The sequence below is a fragment of the Bactrocera neohumeralis genome, chromosome 6, assembly GCF_024586455.1.
Source record: "Bactrocera neohumeralis isolate Rockhampton chromosome 6, APGP_CSIRO_Bneo_wtdbg2-racon-allhic-juicebox.fasta_v2, whole genome shotgun sequence".
NCBI classification, from domain to species: Eukaryota; Metazoa; Arthropoda; class Insecta; order Diptera; family Tephritidae; genus Bactrocera; species Bactrocera neohumeralis.
In genome coordinates this window covers 58,604,133-58,615,319 of record NC_065923.1, presented here as the reverse complement: position 1 = coordinate 58,615,319, position 11,187 = coordinate 58,604,133, and the positions used below count along the sequence as shown (strand labels likewise).

The window sequence follows — 11,187 nt, the reverse complement described above, 5'->3', positions numbered from 1 at the left end:
AAAAAATATGAAAATAAAAACAATTAAATATACTAAATAACATTTGTATTTATTTATGATTATTCATGGCAATTAGATTATTTCTTTAGGTTTTGTAAGTATGAACTTATATAAATAGTTATATCAAAAATATAGTTGATATACCTAATACCAGTAGTATAACATACATATATTACTAATTAACGTTTTATTGATCACCAAACATTATTGTGTACAAAGATATGCGCTTGGCTTTTGCCTCAGTTATTCGGCGGCCATTTTCAAGTGAAGGAAATTCATCTGATTCTTCGTCGTTATCGACAACTATATTGTCTACGTATTCAATATCGTTAGAAGTAGCTCGGAAGATGTTATGCAATATACAGCAAACAATAATCCAGTTAGAACATAGAATATGACTTTGTTCGTCTTGAATACGTGTTCTTAATTCTTTGAGGCTGCCAAAGCGTTCTTTTAGAATCCCAAAGCAATGTTCAATCCTCACGCGATATCTGCTATGACGCAAGTTGAATGCTTTACGCTTTGAATAGTCCATTTGTTGTGAATTTGTTCGAAATGGCGTGATAAGAGTGGTCAGCAATGGATAAGCAGAATCTCCTGCTAGCCATTGAGAAGAAGAAAAAAGTGAGCCTTCCTGAGTGGAGAGAGCACTAGTACGAAACATGCGAGCATCGTGTACACTACCAAAGTGTCCCGCTACTACATGCCGAATCCTTAATTGATAATCGCATACAACTTGTGCCTTTATGGAATAGATTCGGCTTTTTGAAAAATAAGCCGAATGGTTAACAACTAGTGCTTCTGCAAGTTTCAATCCAGTACCATCAATATACCCTATGCAATGCGGCAGCTCATTGTACGTTGTTTTAACGATATTTTGTCTTTCATTGGTATCATGCCAAGTGATATATCTAGATTTTAACTCCAAAATTGACGAAAATACTCTCTTCGTAATCTTGTAAAGCGTTTCACCATCTCCTACACCAAACAGTGTAGCTACTTTCCGAATCGCCGCACTTTCACCCGATGAACCCAAACGATATAAGGTTATAGCTAACTGCATTTCTACTGAAAATTGCCTAATGGATTGAGCGTTGTTAAACTGTGCACTATCTTTGATCAAGGACAATAGCAACGCAAATTGATCTCTTGAGACTCGGAGCATTTGTTGGTAACGTCCTTCGTCTAAATAGTCAAGAACATTAGTCCTCCATTCCAAACACTTAGGCACATTTTGAAAATTTCCGCGATGGTTCGATAAGATAATTGTAAGACTTTCATCCAATTCATCCATAATTTTCCAATAGCTATTGTCGTCTAAAAAGTTCAAATTTTTTATTTTTTAAAGCTTAAAAAAGTGAAATAAACAATTACCATCCAGATGTAGTAATATATTAGAAGCAGCTTCTTCAATTATAAAATTAACAAGTTTTTGTTTCTCAGATGTTTGTGGCATTTTTAAAAAATAGATTCGTTAATCTTTCGCAATTTGTTTTGTTTTGTTATTTTTTCAATCACAATATTCGTTAAACGAGTCATGCACAATAAACATTCACGAAAGTTTTGCATAATAGTCATTCACAATAAATTCACCGAATCAGCCGTTCATATATCACTAGATTCTGCAATGGGTGTTCTCGTGCTCTTGTATATTTCGGTATAGTATTTTTGCAATCTGCAATCTTGCAAGAGCAAGAGAATACCCCTATTCTTAAACTAACTCAAAATTACAGTCGATTACTATTATTTATAATTAGTTAGACTATTTTTAATAATTAAATTTTAGTTTTGATGTTTTACAATAGGGGTATTCTCTTGCTCTTGCAAAACCCGGTGCACGGTGCAAGAATTGCAGATTTACAACGGCACAACAACAAACACACGCAGAAAAATATTTGCAAGGGCTGTAAAATATGTCAGACCAAAACCTATGTATATTTGCGTGCAATGTCACGCAAAAATATAATTGCAACCCTGTTGTAGTTGCCATTTTACATAAAGACATATTACGTCGTTAAATTGTTGAGGAAGATAAGTTTTAAATGGATTTTATTATTTCTATTTAAATTTTAAAGATTTGTTACAATTTTTTTTCTTAAAAATGTATGCAGAAGGTGCGCCAATTCACAATAGTCATGCTTAATAGTCATTCACAACAAATTGACCGAATTAGCCATTCATATATCACTAGATTCTGCAATGGGTACTCTCGTGCTCTTGTATATTTCGGTATAGTATTTTTGCAATCTGCAATCTTGCAAGAGCAAGAGAATACCCCTATACTGTATATAACATTGCCCGAAATATTCGACATAAAGTTTGTTAGAGAAACAAAAATACTAAAAAAATACCTTACTTACATACATTCGCCAATTAGGTAGAGTAAAGCGAGTGGAATGTTCGAAAATCTTGGGGTAGGCCAAGTTTTTTCCCAATTTTATTTATTTTGTGCACAAAAATACACTGTTATGAGTAAAACACACTTTGTTATTTTTAATGAGATAACTCATATATTGGCCGATATATATATATTAGGTACATATTTGGGGGCTCAAGGAAGTATTAACCCGATTTAACCATGTTTGATACACAGAGATACTAATGCCAGGAAAGGATTCTCTCTGAATTTCAATTTTATATCCTATACATTGACCGACATTTTCTGCCAAAAGGCAACTTAGATACTGGGGTCAACATATTCGGTACCTTGGGGATTGAACAGTTTTGGTTGGATCGCATAAGAAGAATGCCGCATACTAAATTTTGTCGAAATCCGTCACGTTCCGAGATTTGTTTTTTTTTATTTATTTTATTTTATTTTATAAAAGCTTACATAATAATACAATTATTATACAAACTTAAGAAAATACGCAGCACTAGCATCATGGGCTATCGGCCGACTGGTTATGTTATATGCGTCGAAGAAGGTCGCTGTCTTTCAAAAAGTTGTAGATTTTCGAAATGTTGTTGCTTGAGGGATCCATCAATAAAATTATTGGATCAGTATTATTGAAGTTTGACAGTCTATGAGTTTGAAGTGCTGGACAATGTTGCAGAAGATGCAATAGATTTAAATCTGAATCACAAAATGGGCATTGGTTGATCTGAGTGCCATTTAGTATGTGAGCGTGTGTGATAATGGAGTGGCCAATGCGAAGTCTGATATATGGAATGATATAATTAGATGAAAGCGATGACGGAAAGGATGGTTTGATACGATTTGAATTTATTCTAGAGTAGTGGTGTCTGTAATTCATCCAATCAAGCGCCAATTTAGTGGATCTTTGTTGAATAATAAGCCGTTTTATATCACTCTTAACAAACAAGGCAGATGTAGTTGTTGGAGTGATGCACACCTCCTTAGCCACCGAGTCCGCAAAAGTATTTCCAATGATTCCAGAGTGACCGGGTATCCACATTATTTTTAGTCTATGTGCTAACGAAAACAACAGCGATCTAATGCCAATAATGACGTCATTGTAGTTACTGCGGTTTTTTAAAGCTTGAAAACACGATAGACTATCTGTACAGATGATGAATTTACCAAGGTTTTGTTGGGCATACTGGACAGCTTTGAGAATACCCGTAGCTTCAGCGGTAAAAATTGAACAAAATGGAAATAATAAACCATACGATATTCTTTGTTGGTTATCATCAACTACAGCAAAAGATGTATGCGACGATTTGGAGCCATCAGTATATATAAACTGCCAACCAAAAGATTTGAAGTGCGCAGATAATTCCAAAAATCGAGATTTATACACAGTGCTTGGAGTGATGGATTTGCGAAGAAAAGTAAGATCACTAATGAAAGAAGATTCATTTACTTTCCACGGTGGAATATATTTACTGCAAGGCAGCAATATTTTAAGCGGCAACTCATTGGTTTTAGCAAACAAAGCACTTTTAAAAATAGAAGACGGTATTTTAGGAGACCTCTTTCTGCAAAGTGATGATTGAAAGTCCTTTTTTATAGTAAAATTCTTGCTGAGTATGAGTTTTGAATAAAGCTTATTTAAGCTATCTTCCACTGCATCTTTTAGAGAAGGTAGGCCAGCTTCCGTCAGTATGTTTTTAATTGGCGATGTTGGAAACACTCGAAGAGAACAACGAACTGAAGAATGATAGGGCGCAGCAAGCATCTTTAGATGATTCTTAGAATGATGTCCATAAATTTCCAAGCCATAATTAATTACAGATGAGATGAGGGCTTTAGTGACGTTGACCAGTAAAGCCGAGCCGATGAGTGAGCGCTTACATGAGAGGTATTTAATAATATTTAAATTAACAAAAAGTCTTTTCCTTATATACTGACAATGTTTCTTAAATGTATACTTAGAGTCTAATACAATACCAAGGAACTTAATACTATCTGTACACAAAATGTTTGTATTATCAAATGTGAGCGTTGGGATAGTACATTGATGTTTTTTACAAATATGAAAAAGTTTCGATTTAGGAAAAGATATTGATGTGCCTGAAGTAGAGGACCAACGAGAAAGACGCAATAAAATTTCAGAGAAAGTAATTGTTACTGAAGTCAAATTTGAAGTTTTTGAGAATAAAATTAAATCATCAGCATAAATCTGATGCCGGATAGTAACAAAATCTGATAGAATGGTACTGATTTCATCAAATGCAATAGTAAATAGGATCACCGAGAGCGGTGACCCTTGTGGGGTACCATTATCTAATGGTAGAACAGAGGATGAAACATTGGATATGATAACACTTAATTTACGGTTGGATAGGAAAGATTTGACAAAGTTAAAAATACGAGAACCCACTCTCCACCTACTAAGCTGTCTTAACACTACATGAATCCCAATCCTGTCAAATGCTTTTAGGAAATCTAAAGAAAGAATAGAAACATGATTTTTGTGGGACAGAGTATCAGAGATAAAGTGATCAAGGTGCAGGAGAGCATCCAACGTACCCTGCCCCCTCTTGAACGCAACTTGGTTGTGCGAAATGAGATTATTAGATTGAGCATACCAGGCGAGTCTAGTAGCAATAATCTTTTCAATCAATTTACCAAGGCAAGGAAGAAGGGAAATGGGACGATAACTGCTGACCACACCAGGAGGTTTACCAGGTTTTAAAATAGGAATAATCGCGCTAGTCTTCCAGAGGACAGGGTAGTTGCCACTGAGAAAAATACTATTGTAAAGTTTGACTAGACGGGATATAAGGAATGGAGGAAGGTGCTTGATGATAAGGTAAGAGATTTTATCAATGCCAGGAGTTTTGCCCTTGACTGACGAGAGGGCTAAATTAAAATCAAGTTCAGATATATCGGCATCTAAATATTCAGCTGATTGAGATAAGGTGGAAGGAGGAAGGTAAGGAGAGCAAAGAGAAGAAAGTTTACTAGAGGAAAAATCAGAAGAGAAATTGGAGTCCAAAGAAATATTGGAAAAGTGGGTGGCAAACTCTAAGGCTATATCTTTGGGATATAGTAGAGTGCCCCGAGGAGTATTTAAATAAGTGATAGGAGAAGAAGGTGATAAACCAGCCAGTCTTTTCATATCAGTCCAGATTTTTCTAGAATCCGAAGAAGAAGTGATATTATTCGTAAATTCTTGGAAACAATGAACCTTAGCAGCCTTAGCTTTATGGCGAAAAAGTGCATTGGATTTTTTGTAAGCTATTAAGTTTGCACTAGAACGTAAACGTTTAAATTGATGCCATGCGATCTGTTTCAGATTTCTTAGTGCAGAAAGCTCATTATTCCACCAAAGAGGAGCAAGCTTGACTGGTTTAGAAGAAGAAAGGGGAAAAGAATAGTTAGAAGCAGAACGTATAATTTTTTGGATTCTAGAAGCCTCTTGATTTATATTGGAAGAAAAGGGGAAATAACGTGAATGCGAAAAACAGGCTTCTTCAAACCTATCCCAATCAGCCGAATCAGTTTTAAACCGAATCCTGGGCTTAAAAAATGAATGAGGGCGAGAAGTAGATATTTTGGAAAGGATGGGAAAATGATCACTGCCATGGAGATCATCAATACAACACCAGGATATTTTTGAGGAGAGGGAGGCAGAACATATGGAAAGATCAATATTAGTGAAGGTAGAGTGAGTGGAAAAATGGGTGGGGGAACCATCATTTAAAACAATGCAGTTGGATCTTAGTAAGGCATCCTCAATGCTACGTCCCTTGGAGTTAGCCGAAGCAGAGCCCCAAAGGGGACTCCAAGCATTGAAGTCACCACACAAGATAAAAGGATTTGAACCGGAAGGAATAAGATTTAAAAATTCAGTAGTAGAAAATGATTGATCAGGAGGGGAATAAGCACAGATGATTGAAATTTTATAGGGGGCGAGGATCTCAATAGCTACAGAAGAAAAAATTGAAAGGGGTATGGGAAGTAATACGTGAGGTAGATTTCTTTTAACTAGGATGGCAACTCCCTGCTTGTTGGTGGTGTTATGTGGGAGATTAATAAAATATCCCACATAAGCCCTAGGGGTAAAAGCTGAGGCATTATAAGATAGGTGAGTTTCATTCAACAGGATAATAGATGGATTGTACGATCCCATAAGTAACTCTAAGTTAATATAATTATTAACATAACCGTTAATGTTCCATTGAAGAAGTGTAATCATATCATATGTAAACTAATAAAAGAAAAAAGTTAAGCTACGAATATTTTATTTAAACTAAATGTCTTCATTGTAAGAAGGAAAATTGGGTAATGCAAGAGGATCTTGCGAGCAGGAGAGGGTGGGGGAGGGTGTGATAGGACAGGAGGAAAGGATATTGAGAGGAGAGTCAGAGATGGATAAAGGGGAAAAGAGAGGGGAAGGAGAAGTGACAGAAGAGGAGGTAGGATGGGTTGGAAGGGATTGTTTAGATGAATTGATGTCTGTAGTTGTTGTTAGATTAGTTTTGGTAGGATTGTTGGATTTGTTATTAGGTGTTGTTTCATTATTGATTTGATTAGTATTGTTAGAAATTTTAGCTATAGAGGCAAAAGAGTTTGCATTAGAAGTTGTATGAGAAAATTGAATTTTATACTTGGTAACAGCTTCACGCATACTACATTTATAAATAGTTTTAATTTTTAATATTTCTTTGGATTGTTGATATTTAGGGCAAGTATTAGATGATGCCGGGTGGTCGCCCGAGCAATTTGCACACATTATTCTCTTACATTCAGTAGGTGGGGTATGATCGGAAGGGAGGTTGCATGAGACACAAGAAGGTGAATTACGGCAGTATTTTGCTGTGTGGCCAATTAATTGACATTGCTTACAACGCATAGGATTAGGGTAATACGGACGGACAGTGAGGTTCCTCCAGGCAACATCAATTCTTTCAGGAAGTTTGTATTTATCAAAAGTTAATAAAACTACACCCGTAGGATTACGGGAGCCGTCAGCAATTCGTGAAAACTTATGTACAGCAGAAACACCCTGCTCCTTAAGACCATCAACAATATCTTCTTCTGATAAGTTATTCAGGAATGGGGCGTATATGGTGCCTTTAACCGTATTCAAAGTATTATGAAGCTTGACATTGATATGACCTCCGCCAGGTAAAATTTTTGCAGAAAGAAATTTGCTAGCTGTTTTGTTGTTATTTACAAAGAGCAGTAGGCTACCATCACGTAGCTCAGTAACTTTACTTACTTCCTTACTGATTGCTTGAATACCTTTATACGTAGCGAAGCATGATAACGAATTAATTGGCTTGTTGTCGTCCAGCGATGACATGACCAAAAATTTTGGATCATCCGTGTTTGAGACTGGTAATTCTGGAAATTGGTCTAACGGGATCGGATTTGGTTTTTTTCTTTTCTTTTTCATTATTGGAGATAATAGGGAAAACCTATTATCCCCTAATTTGGTGGCCCCAGGGGCCATAGTAAACGCGAATTTTAGTTTAACAAATTAAGAAATTAAGTGATTGAAAAGATATAAAACGATAAAAAATTAATTCACAAACAAGCACGAGCGTAATATAAACGCAGAACAAACCGTTATACCGTTTTAACAAACTCAATAAGCACAGAGCGAAAAGCAACCGGTTACGATGACAGTTCGACGGTGAATGGCGAGATTTGTTATTTCACCAAAAGCCTACATTTACAAAAACAACAGCATCCTTCCCTACATGAAAAAAGAATTTAGAGTATTTAGTAAGGTCTGGCAACTTATATGAATTTTAAGAGCAAAACAGTTTTGAAGGCGTGTGTTGGCGTATTTTACTATTGATAATAATATTACTTTTGTGTGAAAAATGGCACCTAAATTTGATCAACAAAAAACAAAACATCAGCTTTTCCACTTGTCCATTAGTTTGGCTACGGTTCTTATTTGTATGACGTATTTGCAGTTCCAACGAAACTGGACAAACGTGGGTAGCATTTGGAAGTCCTTAGTAGTGCCTATTGTTTTCACCAGTGAATTACTCAAGGTACTACTTGCAAGATACTATAGCCAGTCTGATGATAATTCGTTAACGCAAAAGCAACGTCATAAGAGGGCTTCCTACTTTTCAATACGTGAAATATGTGGAGGATTGCTTTTACAGTTTTTATGTACGGTTCTTTATGCGTTTATATGTATTATACTAGGAGCACCTGTACTGCAGAACTATGAACAGACCTTTGTACTTGCGCTCTTACTTACATTAGAAACAACAACACCTACAGTATTGCTATTAGGAGGTGGTGGTGCATTACAAGTATGTTTCTGTGAAAAACCAGATTTCATAACAAAAAGTGAAAACACTGCGCTGGAGTTATTCAAATACAATGCTATAGGCGCTATATTGGGCGCTTGGGCCGGGTCGGTAGTTGCTCCATTAGACTGGGATCGTGATTGGCAAGCATATCCCATACCAAATGTGGTTGGAGCTTTACTGGGATGTGCTCTAGGGAACATTTATGCATGCTCTCGAATTTTGTACGCTACTGCCAATGTTTTTTTAAACAGAAAACGCTATTAAGGGAAGCTAATCTGTCGTTCCTTTCCGAATAATAACGAAATCGCTGCCAATAGAGTAACCAAATATTATATTAAATGTAATGACATAATTTTTCAATCTAGTCAAAAACGTAGTAATTTGTTTTACCATAAGTGAATTAAATACCAATATATAATTATACTTTCTATAAATGTATGTATTTCCTAATTTTTTTTTATAGTTATATTAAATATAAATTTATTTTTTTTTTAAGTTACAGATGTGTGTTTATTTATTATTGAATAGAAACAGTAAGTCTTGTTGAGAAATCGTGATGCATTTTTACATTTTTAAGCGAAACAAATAGTGACGTTGACATCTGCGTATTAGTTATTACTGGTTTTACTAGTTGAGAAAAAATAGAATAATGTAAGCAAAGAAACACTAATGTCAAAATTCAGTAAAACTAAAGAAAGTATTATTGTTATTAAAAGTAAAATTTAAAAACATCAGGGAAAAAATAAATATATTTAGCTATATATGTATATTGTATATATTATTTTTTATTGAAATTACTTATTTTGTGGAGCTAAAACCGAATTTTAAATATGGTATTTCGTCACCAACCTTTCCAATACCCACGAAATTGCAGCTTAAAAGATCAAGTATGTATAAATACACATATCAACTTTTGCATGTCACTTAACTTAAATAAATGTTTAAGGTTGATAGCGTTGAACACGATTTGCTACATTTAGGAAATAAAATTCGTGGACTTGAAGATGCATTGGACAATCCCAATATTGACCCAACAATAGTCGCTATGTTAGAAGATGAAATATTAGTGCTGAAAGCTGAAGTTGAGAAACATAAACAAAACGTTAAAACCTTGCACAAAGACAGATCTAAACAGATAGGCATAGTTACCATTCTAATATTTATTATATTGATAGTATTCACTATGTACAGACTGTTTTATGCTTGGTATTAAAATAATATTCAACATCAATGTATACAAATGTACTGCAGTGTATATATACTGCGAATAAAAAATTTCAATTTCCATGTTTTATCCTTCAAGTTTTATTTAATTTCAGTATTTTAAAATCTTAACGTCTACCAACTGCCCGTCCACGACCACGACCTCGAGGTCCACCACGGCCGCGTGCTCCACGTCCTCTGCCGCGATTACCTCCACGACTGCTGTCTTTTTTCTTTGTTTTTGATTTAGGTGTATCATCAATGAGCAGTGTTTCTAACGGTAAGCTGTCTGGCAGTATGAAGTATCGTATATTGTTACCGCGAATACTTAAGGATTCCAATTGAACTGGGTCCCTGTTTTTAATAGTCATTTTAACAGACTTTAAATGAGTGTTCATCGCTACATCTACTCCTGTGATTGTACCATGAATTTGAGTTCCATTTTTTAATTCGATTGTCACCGTTTCGTGACTTAGTTTCATAAGAAATCTGAAAAAATAAATAAATTATTAAACATGGTTTTTTATGAGAAAACATGGTTGGGATAAGATCCAAAAATTAAAATTAATATTGTATTTTCTTTCACTATAATACTCGTAAATTAATAAGGGACCAGTTAAAACATAAAATTATTCATTGTCATTAATTTTCAAATACTTATGTGGTGTGGAAACTTAAGTTTTCAAAATTAGTTCATGTATACCATCCATTTATAATATTTTCATATGAATATAAAAGAATTTTATTAACCATTTCGTATTTACTAATAAACATTTGAAACGTGCTAATAATTATATACGCAAAATGCATCGTGTTCGAACTCTCATAGTAATTCCCGACGTAGTCTAAGCACCCTAATCATTTAAACACTCCAATGAGAATTTACTTCAAGTATGTTCCATTGTTTTTTTTTTTAAATAATATAAAAACTTATAATGGTTTGAATTACTAAAAGTACATAATGTTATTTACCTAACCAACTTCATCTTTAGAAGCGCTTCTCTCAAACCGGCAATACTAAATAATTACTTTGCTTTTGTTGTCATGTTGCAAAGACAGGTCTTGGAAATACGAAACATAACAGGAAGACGAGAGTCTTCACTTTGCCAATAAAGTCAGAATAAAATTATTGTAATCTTGCTTTTTACTATATTTAATCAAAACTTCCTAGATTAACGAATAAAAAAATAAACATGATTAGAGGATCTTATCTTCTTATAAGAAAAATGATTTTAGTCTTATTTGAACAATGCTTGTTACAATTTATTGAAATCGACGTTAGTATTTGCTATT

At 34.6% G+C, this 11,187-nt stretch overlaps 2 protein-coding genes across 2 annotated transcripts; one reads left to right on the top strand and one right to left on the bottom strand.

Annotated features, from left to right (window-relative positions):
• Nucleotides 1-8,167: 8,167 nt before the first annotated feature.
• On the top strand, nucleotides 8,168-9,299 carry LOC126761390 (uncharacterized). The gene has a single exon (XM_050477504.1). It carries the CDS (start codon nucleotides 8,245-8,247, stop codon nucleotides 8,953-8,955), a length of 711 nt encoding a protein of 236 aa, XP_050333461.1. The 5' UTR covers nucleotides 8,168-8,244; the 3' UTR covers nucleotides 8,956-9,299.
• A 534-nt stretch (nucleotides 9,300-9,833) lies between these two features.
• Nucleotides 9,834-10,982, bottom strand: LOC126761391 (probable small nuclear ribonucleoprotein Sm D1). Its single transcript, XM_050477505.1, has 2 exons — nucleotides 10,867-10,982; nucleotides 9,834-10,383 (listed from the first exon to the last, which is right to left on the bottom strand). Exons 1-2 carry the CDS (start codon nucleotides 10,878-10,880, stop codon nucleotides 10,023-10,025), a joined length of 375 nt encoding a protein of 124 aa, XP_050333462.1. The 5' UTR covers nucleotides 10,881-10,982; the 3' UTR covers nucleotides 9,834-10,022.
• Between the last annotated feature and the right edge of the window lie 205 nt (nucleotides 10,983-11,187).

Coding starts and splice junctions, on each gene's coding strand:
- LOC126761390 (XM_050477504.1), top strand. CDS start 8,245: ATGGCACCTAAATTTGATCAACAAAAAACAAAACATCAGCTTTTCCAC.